General features: G+C 45.0%; 1 protein-coding gene across 1 annotated transcript in view; it reads left to right on the top strand.

Annotated features, from left to right (window-relative positions):
* Nucleotides 1-7,280: 7,280 nt before the first annotated feature.
* Nucleotides 7,281-19,834, top strand: part of TAF1B (TATA-box binding protein associated factor, RNA polymerase I subunit B) — a 74,550-nt gene continuing 61,996 nt past the window's right edge. Inside the window, exons 1-5 of the mRNA XM_004696378.2 lie at nucleotides 7,281-7,331; nucleotides 8,874-8,972; nucleotides 9,666-9,753; nucleotides 11,756-11,853; nucleotides 19,604-19,699. Coding sequence (XP_004696435.2) covers nucleotides 7,314-7,331; nucleotides 8,874-8,972; nucleotides 9,666-9,753; nucleotides 11,756-11,853; nucleotides 19,604-19,699 — 399 coding nt within the window. The 5' untranslated portion in view covers nucleotides 7,281-7,313. The remainder of the gene's footprint in view (nucleotides 7,332-8,873; nucleotides 8,973-9,665; nucleotides 9,754-11,755; nucleotides 11,854-19,603; nucleotides 19,700-19,834) is intronic.

The raw sequence follows: 19,834 nt of genomic DNA, 5'->3' as shown, positions 1-19,834 counted from the left end.
AGCAGCACTGACGTCATGTTCCATGAGCTCGTCTGAATCCAGCCTGTCCTTCTGGCAGCTCCCTGTCAATGCACTGCTGCAACGTCGTTGGAGGATCTTCAGCAAAATTTTACTTGTAGAAGGCTGTAGCCTCCCTCCTCCCCCCCCAAAAAAAACACCACAGAGTTTTTTTCAAAGCTATGTATTTAAAAAAAAATTTTAACCAAACAACCTTATCACCTTCAAAGTACTCTCCTCCACACTTAATACATTTGTCCAATCTGGGATTCCATTCTTGGATGCATGTTTCGAATTCATCTCTTTGGATGGCTGATAGCACCTCCCTTGTTTTGTTTCTTCACCTCTTCTACATCGTCAAATTGCTGCCCTTTTATGTCCCTCCTCATTCACAGAAACAAAAAGAAGTCACATGGAGTAAGGTCAGGTGAGTAAGGTGTGTGGGACAAGTGAGGCATGCTGTTTTTTTACCAAAAACTGGCACACTGAGATGGCTGCATGAGCAGGTGCATAGTTGTGGTGGCAAAACCAGTCTCTCTTCTGCTTTTTTGTCACACATTGTTATATAATATTTTCAGAACCTCTAAATAGAAAACTTGATTAACAGCCTGACCTGGTGGAATGCACTCCAAATGCACTATGAGTCAATGTTTTCTTCTGTTGGGGAGGTTGATTCGTCATCAATGGACAGTTCACCTCTTTTGAAAAAAGAAAACCACTCCTACACTTGAGTATTTCCCATAGCTCTGTCCTTGTAAACTGTATTCAACATCACAACAGTTTCTGTGGTATTTTTCCTGAGCAGGAACAAAATTTTACAGTCACATGCTGTCCTCTTAAATTGGTGAGATAGTTTATTGTGCCAGCCTGGCCGATAAACACAAGTGGGATTAACTGAAGGGCAGAGAGATAAATGCCTTGGTGAGTCTCGCCTTTCTTGTCTCTCACTCTTTGATCATCGGACCAGTGTGTGGCTGCCTTGCTTGTCCTGTGCCTCAATTTAGTGGCTACACTACCTGTGGGACGCATAGCCTGTGGACTGTGTCACTGTAAGTTGAGGTCCCTTTAAGACATCGCTGGAGCTGGGGACTGGCAGTTGGTGACCTGGCTGGCAGTTGGTGACCTGCCTTCTGATTGGCTGCTGTGCTGACATAGCCTAGCTCTCTCTATAAATAGAGGAAGATCTGGCAGCAGACTGGACTAGAAGGCCTGCTAGTCTCTCACAAGTCTCTCACGGGAGTGAGTTGAATTGAGCCATTTGTAGTGCTTTATAATTTAACTTTCTTTCTTGTATTATATATTTATCTGAATATGATTTAACAGTTCATTCCTTGTTATATAGCTAATTATCTTTATAAATAAATATATTGAATTATCAGCAATTTGGTTTTATCTCTCTAGAGAACCCTGTCTAACACAATCGGCCATCACCAAAAAATGAGATTGGAGTAAAACTACTTTTAGAAAAAATTCACTGTGACCAGAGAAGTTTCTAGGCAACACTACTGGGTGCACTAACTCAGAACGAGTTGCTGGATGCTCGCCTAGTGGGAAAAATGCATACTATGAAAGCTCCGCCCAGCAGAGCCTTTTCCAAGTTTTTTTGGGGGGGTGGAGTACCCCCTTGTATGTGATATCAATGATATTGTGTTCTATAGTTTGAGCATTATGTTGAGCCCCCTTTCTTTGAAATGGGTAAAAGTATGGATCTCTTCCAGTCAGTTGGCCAAGCAGCTGTCTATTAAATTTCCTGGTGTAGTCTAGTGAGCACTTTCAGCGCTTCATCAGCTTGTTGAAACTTGTCAATTGGTATTCCATTAATTCCTGGAGACTTGTGTTTGGCTACTGTTTTCAGCGCAGCTTGCACTTCTTCGTTCAGCATCATTGGTTCTTGCTCACCTGGTACTCCTGAAATGGGATGTCAACCAGTTCTTTTGGGGACAGTGACGCTGTGTATTCTTTCCATCTTCTTGTGATGCTTCCTGTGTTTCTCAATATCTTGGCCATCGAATCTTTCGATAGTGCAACTCAAGGTTTGCATTTTTTCTTAAGCTCTTGCAATCTAAGATATGCTGAGCATGTCCTTCCTTTTTTTGATCGTCTAACTCTAGGTCGTTGCACATGATAGTATAATATTTGGCTTTGTCTTCTCGAACTGCCCTTTGAAAATTTCTGTTCAGCTCTTAGATATCATCATTTCTTCCATTTGCCTTTGCTAGTTGTGGTAGTTACATGATCTGTTGTCAATTTGAGAGGATAAAGAGTGAAGGGGTGGAGTCTAGCCTGTCAATCAGGTCATAGCCAATGGGCATGGCCTCCTGAGGATTCTGGGAACTCCCGTATTCCTCTCTGGAGGTGGGAGACACTCTCTGTCTCTCTCTCTCTCTCTCTGCTCACTCCCTGGGAGACATTGCAGCTGACAAGACACATGGAATTACATTAGTGCCCTGAGCTGGAGGAACCACACAGAGACCTCTGTCAGTGCTGAGATGCCTCTACCGCCACTGGATCCACAAGACTTTTCACCCACTGGCCTGTCATCTTTCTGCATTTGGCATTAGTGCATGTGTTGCATGAGTTTGAAGAGGAATTTATAGACTAGTACTGAATATATGGGCTAATATTGGACTTATGAGCTTGGACTGGACTGGGCTGGGATGTTTTCTTAATGTAAACTTGCTCTTGTACATAAAGCTCTTTCTTATACACATTTGAGTCTCCCTGATTAGTTTCTCTAGTCAACTGAACTAACACACTATTATTCTACAAGTAAGAGCAAGTTTCAGAGTCTCTTCTGACATTCATTTAGATCTTTTTCCTTTCCTATCTTTTAGTGACTTCTTTGCTTTCTTCATGAATGATGTTCTTGATGTCTTCCCACAGTTCATCAAGCCTTCAATTACAGTGTTCAGGGCATCAAATTTGTTCTCGAGATGGTCTGGAAATTCAGGTGGGATAGACTCACAGTTGTATTTTGTCCCTTGTGGACTTATTTTGAACTTTCTTCAGTTTTATCCTGAACTGATATCGAGCTTCTCCATCATCTCTTCCCTGAATGTAGTCGATTTGATTTCTGTGTACTGCATCTGGAGAAGTCAATGTGTATAGTCACTATTTGTGTTGTTGAGAAAAAGGCATTTGCTATGAACACGTCATTGGTCTTAGAAAATTCTGTCATGCTCTCTCCAGCTTTGTCTCTTTCACCAAGACCATATTTTCCAACTGCCTTTCCTTCCTCTTAGTTTCCAGCGTTTTCATTCCAATCAACAATAATTATCAGTGCATCTTGATTGCATGTTTGATCAATTTCAGCCTGAAGTCATTGTACAATTCTCAATTTCTTCATCACTAGCTTTTGTGATTGGTGCGTACCTTTGAGTAGTACTTATATTGATTGGACTTCCTTGAAGGAAGATAGATATAATCCTATCACAGGCAGAATTGTACTTCAAGACAGACCTCGAAGTGTCCTTTTGGAAGATGAATACAATGTTATCCTTCTAGACTGTGTCATTCTTGGATACGAAACCATATGATTTTCTGATTCAAAGCAGCCACTAATGCCTAGGATCTTGATTTTTGTGTGTTCCATGTCATTTTTTGAAGACTTCCAAGTTTCCCGTATTCTTACTTGGCACATGCCAAGCTCTGATTATTACTGGGTTTGTAAAGCTGTTTCTTTTCGCCTTGAGTTGTGCCCCACCTGCAACTGAGGATCCAGAAGGCTCCACCCGCCCCACCCCCTGTACTCCATCCAGATCACCAGGGTTGACTGGACTTTGAGAAGGCAGCTCCCCCTCAGTTATACTTTGATTGCCTTCGGATCCACGAGGTCCGTCCTCCAGAACTCGTTCTGAGAATGCTCTGCTTCCACTCGTGAGGGCTTCAATATCTGACAGTGTGTCCACCCTACACATAAGGTTTTCAGCAGTGACTTCTTCCAAAGTGGACAGCCGATTCCTTCTTCACAGTCTGTGCCCAGTCTAGAAACTCCCCTGAAACCTGTTCCCTCTGAGTGACCCTGCTGGTGTTTGAAATCCCAGTGATACTGCTCCCGGTGTCCCAGCAACAGCCAAGCCACCCCAGCTCATCTGACACACTCACAGACGCGTAGTGGACTTTGTAATGAGATGGTGATAGAGATGACCGTCTTTGGTCCACACAGATGGTTCCTGGATGATTACTGTGGTCCCTGGGGCTGTTGGGGGCCATCTAGTCAGTCCTCACTCACAGCAACCTTACCCTCAGGAGAACGAAGCACTGCCCCGACCGCTCCATCCTCACAAGGGGAGCTATGCTTGAGCCCCCGTTGCAGACACTGGGCCCATCTTCCTCATCGAGCGTCTCCTTCATTTTCCCTGACTCTGCTAAGTTCAATATCCTTCCGCAGGAAGTGGTCCCTCCTGATCACAGCCTGAATACAGGAGACAGCGGTTCACCATCCTTGCTTCCGAGGAGCCTTCTGGCTGTGCTTCTTCTCAGACAGTTCTTTTTCTTCTCCCAGCAATCCATATTCGTTCCATACCTTTGCCAGTCCCAGAGCCCGAAGGCACCACGTGTTCCCAGTTGTCCTTATTCACCGCCTGCTTTGGCACCTGAGGCCACGGAAAAGGCACTGCTTTGTGTGAGGCACACACGCTTCCTCCAAGTTACTTCTTTGCTTTTTAACTTTAAAGAAGTCTTAGGCAGTGGATTTGCCAAAGGCCGTAAGTTGTCTGGTTTCCTTGAAACTCTTCCAGGTGCCACAGAGCCTTGAACTCGGCTTCACTATTCTTCCTTTCGTAAGCACTGAGAGATGATGGTAAGGAAATGAGAAGGTCTTTAGACCTGTGACTTTTCTCTCTGTTTTCCTCCCTTTAATTTGTGGACGGGCCCCAAGGGGATGTACCCACTCGATGGCTGCAACAATCAGTTCAAGTCTAGGAACCGTTGTGAGGTGTCACGGGCATAAGCAGTGTTGTGTTCTGCTGTGTAGAGGGTCGCTATGGGTCAGAACCAACTTGATGGCACCTGACAACAACATTTGAGGTGTGTAGCACACACAGGACAAACATACAAGACACAGCTGCGTAACCCAGCTCGTCTGAATGGTGAGAATGTCCTGGTACACTCCCATGCACATGGCCCCTTCTTCTTTTTGTCCCCTCCCTATTCCCCCCTTTCCCTCTCTCTCCTCACCCCCATCTCATTTCACCACAGCTTTCAATGTCTCCTCTTTTATTGTGAAAATGATTTTTTCTATTCCCCCTTTATAATTGTAATGTAATGAAGCATTTATCTTTATGAGATTAATTAACTCTGCTGAGCATAATGTCTTCCAAATTCATCCATGTCATGAGGTGCTCGACCGTTTCATGATTGCTTTTGACAGATGCATCATATTCCATTGTGTGTTTGCACCAGAATTTACTTATCCATTCCTCCACTGGCAAGGTGTTTGGATGTCTCCATCTTTTTTCTGTTATAGAAAGCACTATGATAAACAGGGGTGTGCACAGAACTGTTCATCCTTTGTTCTTTATTTCTTTGGGGTATACACCTAGGAGAGAGATTGCAGAGGAATATGGCATTTAAGGTTGCATTTGTTTACAAAAATGCCACACTGTTTTGCATGGTGAGTGTGCAATCCTGCAATTTCCACCAGCAAAGTCTAAGTGTTCAGACTCACCACGTCCTCTCTGGTTCAACAACCTGTGTCAGTCTTTCCAACCCTGACGGCCTCTCCTGTGCTGGTGAGGGCAGAGAAAGTAAGTCAACAGGAGGGTGGAGGAGGGTGGGTTGGGAAGGGGGAACCGATTACAAGGATCTACATATAACCTCCTCCCTGGGGGATGAACAACAGAAAAGAGGGTGAAGGGAGACGTCGGACAGTGAAAGATATGCCAAAATAATAATTTATAAATTATCAAGGGTTCATGAGGGAGGGGAAGCGGGGAGGGAGGGACAAAAATGAGGAGCTGATGCCAGGGCTTAAGTGGAAAGCAAATGTTTTGAGAATGATGAGGGCAATGAATGTACAGATGTGCTTTACACAATTGATGTATGTATGGATTGTGATAAGAGTTGTATGAGCCTCTAATAAAATGATTAAAAAATAATAATAAAATAAAAAGAAAGTCAAGGAACCCAAGTGGTCTGAGTCCATGTTTGAGAATGTGCCTTCCCCAGCACCCTGGATGAAAAAGCGGACCTCGTAATGAAAGGCTGTCAGAACAGAGTGAATTCATTCAACACCCAATTTATTCTGAGTTGATTCATTACCAAGATTAGGTAAGGGGTCATCTGTACAATTTTACTTACATGTTAATATCGATGAAGTTATTTGATAATTTCTGCATCGTGTTAGTAAGCACTCTTGAGAACAGACATTGTCATAGTTAAGGTTTGTGTCCACTTGGCCAGTCCAGGAATCTCAGTGGTTTGGCAGTTAAGACTCAGTAATGTCCCAGGATGAGATCTTCCCAAGGGGATGGCCTGCTGTCAGTCTAAGTTGGCAGTATAGAGAAGCTGGCTTGCTTTTTGCTGGATCTGGATCCTACACCTTGCTTGTTCTCTGGGCTCGAGAAAACAAACAGCCAGCCATGCTACCTGCTGACCACCACCATCAAGTGCCTGCCATCTGACCTGCCCACCTTGGATTCAGGTGCCTCTGCAGCCACCAGCTTGACTTGCTACCTTTGAATGTATTTGTCTCTTTAACCAGACCCGGTTGTCTTCTTGCTGGTCTTCAATTCATCAGCGCTGGCAGCTATCAAAGATTTCATTTTACTTGGATCCACACTCAACACCCATAGAAGCCGCAGTCAAGAAATCAAGTGGCACAGTTCACTGGGCGAAAGACCTCTAGTCGAAGACGTCAACTTGAAGTCTGAGACGCCCCCGGTCTTTCCAATCGCCTCGTATACGTGCAAAAGCCGGCCGGAGTAAGCGAGACCAATGAAAACGAAGCCTGTGAGTTGTGATGTTGGCCAAGAACGTTGAATATCCTGGCAGAAGAACATCATGTTTAGTTTAAAAAAGAGAGATTGAGCGGGAAAGCAGGCCCTTGATTACATGGATAAGGTATCGACTGATCTAGGATTACTAGGAGTCAGAATTGACTCGGTGGCAGCAGTTTTTGTTGATTTTTTTACATCCTTGTTTATTTATTTTAACTTTCTGAGCCAGCAGAGCTCTCGCTGCGCCTGGGGCGCCCGGAACCCAAAGGCTGAGGTTCCGTTTCCGGCCGGAGGGCTCCTTCCGCTGCTCCCGGAAGTCACGGCCGCTGCCTAGGTAACGGACTCGGCGGCGGTAGCGGGCTCGGCGGCGGCCCAGCTATGGACTTGGAGGAGGCGGTAAGAAGGCACCGGGGCAGGAGTGGGGCTGAAGAGCAGGGTGGGAGGGTGCGGACGGGCCGGGAGCGAGGTCCCGGGAAGAGGGCCGGTTGAGGAGATGCGGCCGGGGAGAGGGACCGGTCGGGGCCGGGGGGCGGCCCGGGCGGGAGCGTTTGACCGGGCCTGGGGGGTTGGCCTTGGTGAGGTCGTGGTGGATGGAGAGCAGGGCGCCTGCGGATGCGGGTGTGTGGGCCGGCCGGCTGGCCGCGCGGCTCGTCCTTGCTGGGCGAGACCACCTGCCGGTTCCCTCGGGTGCGGGGAGGGGCTGCTCCCAGCATGCACCGGCTTAGTCCCGGCGCGCCCTCTGGGCACTTGCCCCCGTCCCGGGCGGTGGTGGCCACGTCTTGTGTGGGGACATCCCAAGGGACCGACACGTGCCAGGACCAGGTCCCGGGAAGTGCTATTAGATGCGAAAGCACATTCAGCTTTCTTTTCTTCATTCAAATGACGCCAAAAGCGTGCCACCCTTTAAAGGAGTGGCCTCAGCCACTGGGTTCCGGGCGCCCCAGGCGCAGCAAGAGCTCTGCTGGCTCAGAAAGTTAAAATAAATAAACACGAATGTAAAAAAATCAACAAAAACTGCTGCCACCGAGATACAAGGTGATACGATTTCAGGCACCAAAGACATTGGGAGTAAGCTATTCAGTGTCCATCAGAGAATTAGGCCTTCCAGGGGACTACAACGAAAGGTTCGTGGGAAAAGGGAATTGACAAAAAGACAAGAATTTTCCCATGACCTTTTGGAAGCCCCTGTCTAGGCTTGTATAGAAACAGTGTGGCGCTAAACGTATCGACCATGCGCTGTCCTCATCAACTGTCCGTTCTGTAATTGCTAGAGTAAAAACTTATTATACTAACTCACCATTCCTCAGTACCCTGGTGGCATCCTGGGTTATGCTTGGGGCTGCTAACAGCCAGGCCAGCAGTTCGAAATCAACTGCTCTGAGGAATTTAGACGAGGTTTCCCACTTCCTAGAAGGGCCAGCCTCAGGAACCCACAGGGACAGCTCTTCTTGCCCCCGGCTCAGCGTGAGTGAGAAACGACTCGCTGACCGTGAGTTTGGGACTTTTTACCCTCAATACTCTGAGTAGGGCCATATCTGTTTTGCCCAGGAGTAAAATGTTGGTATACACTTGATACTCACTATATTGCTGAATGAATTACCTAAATTAAAATCGAGTGGCTTTGTAGTGGGTGATAGGTTCTTCCTACTTTTTGTCTTTTCTCCACTAAAATTTGTCTTCTGACGGCGTTTTCCAGTTTTATTTACGTTTTGTTTCCAGTGTTACCACTATCACCCTTGGTGTTACCCTCACTGCCAACTTTAGACAAATTTCTGTTACACTGTTGAAGAGACGAAACTGCTGTCGTCCTTATTGGCAAATCACCTCTCTGTTTTCCATTTTTACTTAGAGTGAAATGACAGGGATGGTCTAGATTGTTGGGAGTTAGGTACCATGTACTACGTGTGGATTGAGAGATAATGACCTTTTGTCCTCTAGAGAGAGTTCAAAGAGCGATGTACTCAGTGTGCTGCTGTCTCGTGGGGGCTTACCGATGAAGGCAAATATTATTGTACTTCTTGCCACAATGTTACAGAAGTAAGTAATAGGTATAATTTATGAATTTGCATATGTTTTAAAAGTGAAGTTTCAGCCTAATAGGTAGCATAATTTCCAAAGAATTGATGTATTTTTTACTCACATTTAATGTTAAAATTCCATGATTGTAATTAATCAAGTGCTTACACATAGCTTAAGAGAACTGCAAATTAGGATGAGTTTTTGAAATTACGTTGAGTTAAGGAGCTGTGTTAGCATAGTGGTTGTGCTGCTAACCATAAGGTCAGCAGTTTGAAACCACTACCAGCTCCCTGGGAGAAAGAAGAGGCTTTCTGCTCCCTAAAGATTTACAGTCTTAGAAACCCACTGTGAGCAGTTCTGCTCCATCCTGTGGGTCTCTGTGAGTCAGAATTGACTCGATGGCAGCGAGTTTGTGTCTTGCCTGCCCTATGAGTTTGCTCGTCGTCATTGGCATTAACTGATACGCCTTATGTTCTCAGTGAGTTCAAACCAGCACACCCAGATTGCGTCAAATATGGTTTGTGTGGCTGGACAGATGACATTCCAGCAGTCCTATTGTTAGAGACATGTGTTTCCTTTTTTTATAATGAGAAGATAAATTTTATTCCAGACCTCTAAATTTAGAAAATACGTAAATGTACCTTGTCTAATACAATAATTGTCCTGTGACTGAAAGCTGTCTTCTTAATAGTCTGTTTCTGTTTCTTGCAGAGAACTAGAGAAGTTATAAACACGGGGGCTATTCCTAATACCAAGATACAGGCCATCAATCGGGGACTTAAAAGAAAAAGAAAACTTGGTCTGTTCTTTTTCCTTCTGTGCTTAGCAGTCAATCACATTTTGGCACTTCTTTAACTCTGTTTTGCCTTCACAATCGGGGGACATGGGATGGACTTTTAAGTAGACTGTCAAGCAAACGACAGATTGTTAGCAGGTAATCCAGGATGGAATTAAAGGCAGTTGCTGCTGGCGGTAAGGTGCAGGCTGGAATGGCCTTTTTCTCCTGCTTTCTGTCGGTCAGTTGCAGTGTCAGGGGCAGCTATTATGCTAAGAGGTGAGAGCCAGCAGAGCCTGTGTTCTTCTCTCTCTGTCTGTGTAAGTTCTTCTGCGGTTTGTTATTTGTAACAAATTTGGCTTTCTATGCTTTTAAAGAACGATACTTTCTGAAATGATTCAGCTATAGAATTGTCAGGTTAGGCAAGCTAAACATGCTACTCAGCTTTTCAGAAATCTTTTTCTCACATGAACTTGGGACACACCTTTGTATAATAGGGAAAATTGTTTTCTTTTAAAATAGCCTCAGTATGGGTGTGCTTTGAAAGCTAATCCATTCCATGAATCCAGCGAGTACATATAATTAGTAATTCTTGAGAAGAATCTGAGGTCAAGTCTTCCCGGATGCTGGTTCTGTGGCATGGCCTACAACTGAATCTCAAGTGTGAAACGAGGCGAATGATAACACTGCATTCTTCTAACCGGAGGCAGCACACACACAAACACACAAACCTTCCTAAAGGAAGTGGGAAAATGCCGCGATGTTTCAGTACCCTCTCCGCAGACGTCTTGAGGCTCCTCTTACATACCCACCCACCCGCTGCCACGGTTTCCACGCAGCGCTCTAAGGGACAGAGTAGAGCTGCTCCCTGGGTCACCCTGTTGGTACCTGGTCAGAGACCCTGTCTAGGAGCTGGGCTCGATAGCGGGGCCAGGAGGTCTCGAGACGTTGGGTGAGGAAGAGGGAGGAGTGCTCAGGTACTCTGCAGGGAAAGGAGATCTGGAAGTCGGAGTTAACAGACTTCAGAAGTTCAGTGTCAGAAGGGATGATACCATAGTTTCCAAAGCGTTATGGTACTTGTCTGGCAATGAGGGGTAAACAGTGAGGGGTTGTAACAGATTGAAATTTTTACTTAACTAGTAGTTCACATGTGGCTCTGTCTGTTGTGGTGACTTATTTCTCTACCGTCCCTTAGGATTGTTTTGAGGATCGAAGAAAATAACCTATGTTTAAATATCTTCTACACACCTGCCATCTAGGCAGAGATCAATAAGTATTGTTTCCCTCGCTCACTGTTTCTTCCATAATTTAGAGTCATTTCTAGAAGAGCAGAGTGCCGTCAGATAGTTTATTTTCTTTAAACAGTCCTTTCTAAGGACCCCTGGTGGCGCAGTGGTTAAGCATCGGTCTGCAATCTGTAAGGTCTGCAGTTTGAAACCACCAGCCGCTCCTCGGGAGAAAGAAGAGCCTTTGTACTCTCATACACAATTGCGCGCTCAAACTCACTGGGCAGTTCTACCCTGTGCTGCAGGGTCCTTGTGAGTTGTTGTTGACGCCATGGCAGTGAGAGAGAGGGATTGTCCTTTCCTGGACTCCCGTACCATCACATTTTGGATTTTGTTCACACATTCATTATTCCTCTTGTGAGTTCAGATAGAAGAGTGGTAGACGCAATGGATGAGGACTTAACTTAGGATTCTTTCAGACATTGATTCAGTAAATTATATGTTTTAAAAGTATATTTCTTTTTTTAAAAACATTTTTCTGGCTTTTACGTGGTCATTTTGGAAAAAGCATGTGTAATAACATTTAAAATGTGACCAACTATTTTTAGATGGTGCTTAGTTTTAATATATGTGTTACAACTTTTCCATATTGGAAAAAAGAGAACATAAGAATGCAATCTTATTCAGAGATATGGAAAACTTCAAGTTATATTGTAAAAGTCACAAATTAGAGTTATATAGCAACATTATAGCTGACTAACTTGTGGAGTAACGTCTAAATTATGTTCTCTGTCCTTTAGAGAAAGGCTGGGATTGGTATGTGTGTGAAGGTTTTCAGTACATACTCTGTCAGCAAGCGGAAGCCTTGAAGGCCCTTGGAGTGGGCCCAGAGTTAAAGGTAAAGCCATTTGTATCTAATGTTAACTCGAAATGTTGTTGTTTGAACAAAAATGAGATTAGTGTTATCAATAATAATGCTTGAGCTAGTGAAAGAATCATTTACTGAGGTTTTGTTTTCATACTTTTGCCAGTCTACCAATTCCCAAAGTATGATCTGCAGGATGTAAATAAAGCAATATATGCTAAAGAAAATAAAAGGCCTGTTAGTCTTCAGATATTCAGGTAACATTGATTTAAATAAAAACGTTAGAAGACTATTGGTGCTTTCTCTGTGTTGGTAGCTTTTTAACCCCTAAGGGGAGCTGTGTGCGTACTGAGAACAGATCCTGTGGGTTTCTGTGTGCATCTCACGTTTCAGGACTCGAGCTCATAGAACGTGTTTTGAGGAAAAACGTAGAAAGCGCAGGGTTGTCAAACTTGAGTGCTCGTCAGAGTTGCGTGAAGGGCTTGTTAACACAGGTGTTAGCTCTCTGGAATCATGTAGTGCCCACGCCATTGTTTGAATTTTATATTCCTTCCTCTAGTTGAAATCATTTCAGAAAGTCTTTAAGAAGCCAGTTATTTAGCAACAAGTAGTTATTGTGCACTGTTTATTGCACATCGTTGAGAATGAAATGCTAGGAGATCCTGTTTAGCTGGGAAGTGGGGTTTACATGTATGTCAAAGAACCAGGCAGTGGTATACAGACAAAAGGTACGCTGCGGGTCCTCTGAGGGTGTGTGAACCCAGTCCCTCCTCATAGTCATCCTATGTATACATTTTATAAACCGTTCCATATACCTACTGTACTACAGTACACTGCAGATGGGCTCCATTCACTTCATCAAGGACCCTGGAAAGTCTATTTGGAATGAACTCGTGAGCATAAATGTTGTGTGGCACGGACTGACATGAGAGCCCAGCCCTGGGTCAGATCCTTTCCATGGCTTTTCTGCTTATTACGATTGGGATCATCTTGGCCTGAATTTCCTCAGCAGCAAAACGAGAAGCATGGCTATCCTGCAGTCTTGCTGTCAGGGACATAGTAATGACACAGGTAGGGCCCCTACCTACTGGGATTCCATTTTGACAAGTTTGTTGTAAATTGGTTCTTCTGTAAGTCAGGTACCACCAGTACTCCTTTTTCTTTTTCAGTTTTAATAACCTGCCATATGACAGTATGTTGAGTAGTCAGGCACATTTGTCTTTGTTATCAAGTGCTGTTATAACTCCACAGTAAGTGGCTTTAACAGACACATTTATTTTCTCAGTGGTTCGAGGTTAGAATCTGAATGCGAGTGGGGCTGTAGAGCGGCTTTCTCTGTCATCTCTGGAGGAAGGGCTTTGTCTCCGAGGCTCTGCCTCTAGGCAGTGTCCCTGTGTCTTCCCCCACCTCTCTTCTCTTTCTCTGTTTATTTGTTTAATATCTTTGAATCTCTCCAAAGAGCTTGACTCAAGATACACCCTACACTAATCCTGTCTCATTATCGTAATGAGACGACAACACATTCCCAAATGGGATTATAACTGTAAGCATAGAGATTAGGATTTAAAACACATATTTGGGGGGATGTCATCCAGTCTGAAGCATCCACCCTTTGGGTCCCAAAATCCATGTCCTTGGCACATGCAAAGCACGGTTACCTCATCACGTTCCAAAAGTCTTAGCTCCAAAACAGCCCTTCCGAATCGTCTAAATCAAATGTTTGGGGTGTATTTCATTCTGGGGCAAAATTCATCTTCATCTGTGAAGCTGTGGAATCTGGAATACAAGTTCTCTGTTTTCAGAATACAATGGTGGAAAAGGCATGAGTTAGTTAGTTTATTGTGCCAACCTGGCCGATAAACACATGTGGGAATAATTTAAGGGCAGAGGGATAAATGGCTCCATGAGCCTCGCCTTTTGAGTTCTTGGGTCTCTTTGTGATGGTTGCACTAGAGTGCAGCTGCCTTAGCAGTTCTCTGCTTCAGCTTGCAAGGCTGACTTCCTGCAAGACATCCCCAAGGAGAAGCCACATGGACCTACTGAGATGCAACCCTGGGTTCTGGAGCACCCGTGTGGAGACCCCTGCCAGCGCTGAGATGCTAACACATTCACTGACTCGGCTTTCCTCCTGCAGTCAGCATCTTTGTGTCTGTTTTGTGAGATGGAGGAGGACTGGTGTTGGACATGGGTTAATGGGTTAATGTTGGACTGTGGGCTTGGGCAGCACTGGGTTGGGATATTTTCTTGATGCACACTTAACCATTACATAAAACTCTCTCTTTACATAAAACATGAGTTTCTATGGATTTGTTTCTCTGAAGTACTCAGATTAACACAAGGCACAAGGCAGACGTTTCCATTACAAATGCAGAAACTGGAGAGAAGGAAGGGCTAACAGGCACTACCCAAGTCTAAATCCAGGACAACAAATTACATTAGCTCTCAAGGCTTGAATAGAATCCTCTGTTCTTTGAGACAGTCTGGGTATTGCCCTGCCCTCTAGACTCTGGGTGGAGGCTGCTGGGCTCTGGGCTTCAGCTTCTCCTTCCAGGCCTGCTGGGTTGGCAGCTCTGCTTCCTCGGCTATGGGCAGCCCCATTCTACTAGTCTGTCTGAATGGCAGCCGTGCCTCTTCCCTGATTGGTTTACCCATTGGGCATGACAGCCCTGGCCCCTCAGTTTTGGGCAGCAGCCCCCACCCCCTGGCACACTGTAATGGCAGCCCCAGACACCTAACTTGGTCAGGTGCAATTATTTGAAGCCTGTAAGGCTCTTCCCCCCACCCTTTGAGATCCAGAAGACTGATCCTGTCCGCAGAGACCCCACAGGCTGAGGGTCCACCCTGGAGGAGCAAGGCAGCTCTGGTTCCTGTGTCCTTCCAACAGCCCTGCTGCTCTGCCAGCTGCTCCAGGGCTGGGCCTTGGCTTTTCTTGGAAAACAGCACACGAAGCTAGCTCTGCAGGCCTGGGTCCTGCTACAGAATTTCAAGAGCTAATATTCTTTCCTTCATTCCTCCCTTGTCCCTTCATTCTAAACTGATGGATTTTCTACTGTGGTAGTTGGTTAGAGCCGTCGGTCCCAGCTTGTCTCTCTAAGTAAAGATGGTGTCTCCACATGCTTGGTGAGCATTCTGACACACCTAACCTATCCTTATTTTACCTACAAGCATTTTCCAAATCTTTTTAAGTTCTGTTTCATTTTGCACAGTTCATTTCTTTATTTTCACACTTTGCTATGCAAGTGGCAAGGAGAAACCATGTGGTCCTTTAACATGATGCTTAGGAATTTCCCCACCAGATATTCTGTTCATCACAAGTTCTACCACCCACCCAGCATCTGAACATAATTCAACTATTGCATCAAAAGCATCCCCCTTCCTCCACTGCTCAGTCATATGTTCAGAAAGTCTCACCAGACGCATATTAATGTTCACATTTCTGGCAACATTTTGCTCCTGGCACCCTACGTGTTTTCGAAGATGATGGAAGCTTTGTGCCTTAACCCCCTTCACTTCCTGCTCAGCCATGGCCATTAGTAATTCCCCCAACAGTCTCTTTGAGGCAGCCGTTGTTGTGAGGTGCCGTCCAGTGGGTTTGGACTCAGAGTGGCCCTCTGTGCAACAGAAGGAAGCACATCCTCACGGTTGTCTAGGCGTTTCCTATTGCGCACTGCCTTTCCGTTGATTTTGACGTAGAGTGGCAGGACCATAAGTACTTATAGAGTAAATTACCGTATCTTTCTCACATGGAGTGGGTAGTAGGTTTGAATTACTGAATCTTTGGTTATCAGCTGAGCATTTTTACCATTACTATGTGGTTATTGCTGTTAGGTGCCTTCAAATTCATTCCGACCCATAGCCACCCAGTGCACACAACAGAACAAAACATTGCCTGGTCCTGCACCGTCCTCACGATCATTCCAGCACCTGAGCCCCTGGCTGCAGCCTCTGTGTGAGTTCATCTTGTTGAGGGCCTTCCTCTTCTAATGTTTTTCAATAACTTTATTGATACAAAATTCATATATAGTACACTTCCATAGTTAGGTCAGTTTTTAAATGAGTTTTATATGTAGATTATCACAACCAGTTCTAGTGCACCCTTTCCCATCACGTTTGCGGGCCTTCCTCTTTTCCACTGCCCCTTCACTTTACCAAGGTTGAAGTCCTTCTCTAGGGACTGGTCCCTCCTGACAACACGTCCCAAGTGTGTAAGGTCAAGTCTCGTTTATCTCGAAGGAGCACTCTAGCCGTTCTTCTTCTGAGACAGCTTGGTTTGTCCTTTTGGCAGTTCACAGTACTTTCAATATTCTTCACCAGCACCCTATTTCAAATGCATCGTTTCTTCTCCAGTCTTCCTAATTCAACGACCTTCCAGAACATTTACTATTAGGCACCGTAAACCTCTTACAGCTTCTACCAGTGGAGAGGTCTGAGGGGCCGGCCCCAATCCCAACTACGTGGACAGCCCCACCTCCCCCGAGAAGAATTCACTTCAGAGGACAGCACTGAAGCCACAGCTCAGGGAGAGGACATGTCTGATCAGAGCACACAGGAGCAAAGGAAGGGGGAGGGAGAAAGGGTGAAGCACATCCTGGCCCACCAAGTCCTGAGGATGATGTTCCTGCTCAGAGCAGCCAGTGCACAGAGAGGACCACATGGCCAGCCCCACCATGAGACACGGCATCCCTCACTGACCCATAGTTTTATGGGGACAACACTGGTGAGACAGAGTGGGAATTGTGCCCCATCTGATCCCACCACACCGAGGCAAAACACTAAGGGCATGCAACAGAACAGCAAGGGGAACAGAGCAAAAAAGTCCCAAGAGAGTACCAAAAATAGACTTTGGGGCCAGGGCGTGGCACCCCATCAGGCTCCACCAGAAAACATTACTAAAGGTTAAATAGACCTTGAACTATTTGCAGGCTTTTCTTTTTTGGTCATTTTGTTGTTGTTGTTTTGTTTTTGCTCTGCCTTGTTTTTGTGTATATTATCTCTGCATATCTATCTAGATAAGATAGGCGGGCTAAACAATCCGGAGGAGAAAACAACGGATAACCGTTCCAGGGGGGCATGGGAGAGGGGGATGTGGGGGAAAGGTGGTGGTGTTAACAAACCACCCAGGTACAAGGGAACAACAAGTGATCCAAAATCAGTGGTGAGGAGGGTGTAGGAGGCCTGGTAGGGCTTGATCAAGGGCAATGAATGCAAGAAGAATTACTGAAACCCAAATGAAGGCTGGGCATGATAGTGGGACGAGGAAAGTCAAAGGAAATAGAGGAAGGAAATAGGCAATGGGCACTTATAGAGGTCTAAATTCAGGCATGTACATATGTAAATATATTCATATTTGAGGATGGGGAAATAGATCTATGTGCATATATTTATAGGGTTAATATTGAGGTAGCAGATGGACATTGGGCCTCTACTCAAGTACTCCCTCAATGCAAGAACACTTTGTTCTATTGAATTGGCATTCCATGATACTCACCTTCCCGGCATGATTGCTGAAGACAAAGCGGGTGCATAAGCAAATGTGAAGGAAGCTGATGGTGCCCGGCTATCAAAAGATATAGCATCTGGGGTTTTAAAGACTTTAAGATAAACAAGTGGCCATCTAGCTGAAAAGCAACAAAGCCCACATGGAAGAAGCACACCAGCCTGTGTGATCACGAGGTGTCAATGGGATCAGTTATCTGGCATGAAAGAACAGAAAATCATGTCATTGTAAATGAGGGACAGTGCGGATCTATAGGCATCTGGACACCCCCTTATAGAAGGGTTGTGGGGAGGAGATGAGCTAGTCAGGGTGCAGTGTAGCAACAATGAAACATAGAACTTTCCTCTAGTTCTTACTTCCTGCCCCCCCCCCCATCATGATCCCAATTCTACCTTACAAATCCGGCTATTCCAGAGGATGTACACTGGTACAGATGGTAACTGGAAACAGGGAATCCAGGACAGATGAACCCCCAGGAGTGAGAGTGGTGATACCAGGAGGGTGGAAGGAAGGTGGGGTAGAAAGGGGGAACCGATTACTATGATCTACATATAACCCCCTCCCTGGGGGATGGACAACAGAAAAGTGGGTGAAGGGAGACATTGGACAGTGTAAGGCATGACAAAATAATAACTTTTAAATGATCAAGGATTCATGGGGGCGGGGAGGGAGGTGAAAAAATGAGGACCTGCTGCCAAGGGCTCAAGTAGAAAGCACATGTTTTGAGGATGATGGCAACAAATGTACAAATGTGCTTGACACAAGGGATGCATGTATGGATTGTGATAAGAGTTGTACGAGCCCCAAATAAAATGATCTTAAAAAAAACCAACTTCCAGCTTCTATCCATTACCTAATTCCAAGACTGCTCCACGATGTAGGGATCTATAGAGTCGTAATCCCAGGACCATTCTATCATAGTCATCTAGTACCACTCTTACAGAAAGACCACAGTGTCTTTGGAAAACATTTATTTCCTCATGATGTAAAGAATAGAAGCCTGAATTCAGGGTGTGAACTCTAGAGCAGGGTCCTCGAACTTTTTAAGTAAGGGGCCAGATCACTGTCCCTCAGACCCGTTGGAGGGCCGGACTATAGTTTAAAAAAAACTATGAAAAATGCCTATGCACACTGCACCTATCTTATTTTGAAGTGAAAAACAAAATGGGGCAAACCCCTCCAACAGCCTGGATAAATGTCCTTGGGGGACCGCAGGTGGCCCGGGCCGTAGTTTGCGGACCCTGCTAGGCTAGAGGAAGCTTTCTCTGTCTCTGGCATCTGTGCTGGTCTCTGAGCTTCTGTTCCCGGGGAATAGTCCTGTATTGTGGCCTGTATCTTCCTCCATCTAGCTCTCTGCTCATCTATTAAACCCCTTATAGCTCAAAAGAGATTGCCTCAGGGTACCCTACACTCATCCTGCCTCACGGCAACAAAGAGCCCATTCCCAAATGAAATTCTAACCGTAGGCTTAGAGGTTGGGATTTATAACATACATTTTGGGGGACATAATTCAATCTGTGACAACAGTCCACATCTGTTATTGAGCATGCGAAAATGATACTTTAGCTAATTATGTGCTGTAACATTGTATGTAGTACACATTACTGAAGATAAGATGTGCACAAACAAATAACAACATAAGAAAACCCACTAGACTATCATGACTCCAATACATTGTAAGTTGGGAACTACCTGTAAATGGAAAAGTGGGTTTATTTTGTTTGATTTTCTCTTGGGACTATAACCCTGATAGTAACTTTTATTTTATCTGGAAGTGTCAAACTCAAAATAGGTCAAACTCATTCCTGTTGAGTCAATTCCAACTCACAGTGAGGCTCTTCGACAGGATAGATCTGCCCCTGTGGGCTTCTTGGTCTGTAACTCTTTACGGGAGTAGAAAGTCTCACTATTCTACAGAGTGGTTGGTGGTTTTAAACTGCTGACCTTGTGGTTAGCAGCCCAATGCATAACCAACTAAGTCACCGTGGTGACTTAGCTAGAGATATAATTATGTATAAATTGGTTTCTTTCTCGGATCCTCAATTTACTTCTAAGAGGAAGAGGTTCAGTGAAGTGACCTTTACTGTCTCTTCCTTTTCTAAAACCTGAGGTTGAAAAGGATTTACTAAGTGTTTATTGTATACCTGATAGTGGGATGACAATTTTCTTCAAGCAGGTTAGAACAAACTTAAATGGAGACACTATGTCAAGTACAAGTGATTCTTGGTGAGATGTGCTAGTATATATGTTATCCTAATGTGAGTCATCACTCATTTCCCTCCTTAGAATGAAGTCTTACATAAATTTTGGAAGCGCTACCTTCAGAAGAGCAAGCAGGCATATTGTAAAAACCCAATTTATACCAGTAGAAGGAAAGCTACGGTAAGTCACAGGTCTGAAGAGGGGGCTTAATGAGTGATCGTGTCCTCAGAACCATCAGCTGTGTCAGACCCGTAGTGCAGGCTTGGCCCCAAAGCAGAGCTGTCAGACGACAAGAAGGGCCAGGACAGCGGGTGA

This window comes from Echinops telfairi, unplaced genomic scaffold, assembly GCF_000313985.2.
Source record: "Echinops telfairi isolate 266 unplaced genomic scaffold, ASM31398v2 ScPeMD7_9;HRSCAF=40, whole genome shotgun sequence".
In the NCBI taxonomy this organism is placed as follows: domain Eukaryota; kingdom Metazoa; phylum Chordata; class Mammalia; order Afrosoricida; family Tenrecidae; genus Echinops; species Echinops telfairi.
Note: the sequence above shows the minus strand (reverse complement) of the source record. Positions and strands in the feature narration are given on the sequence as shown.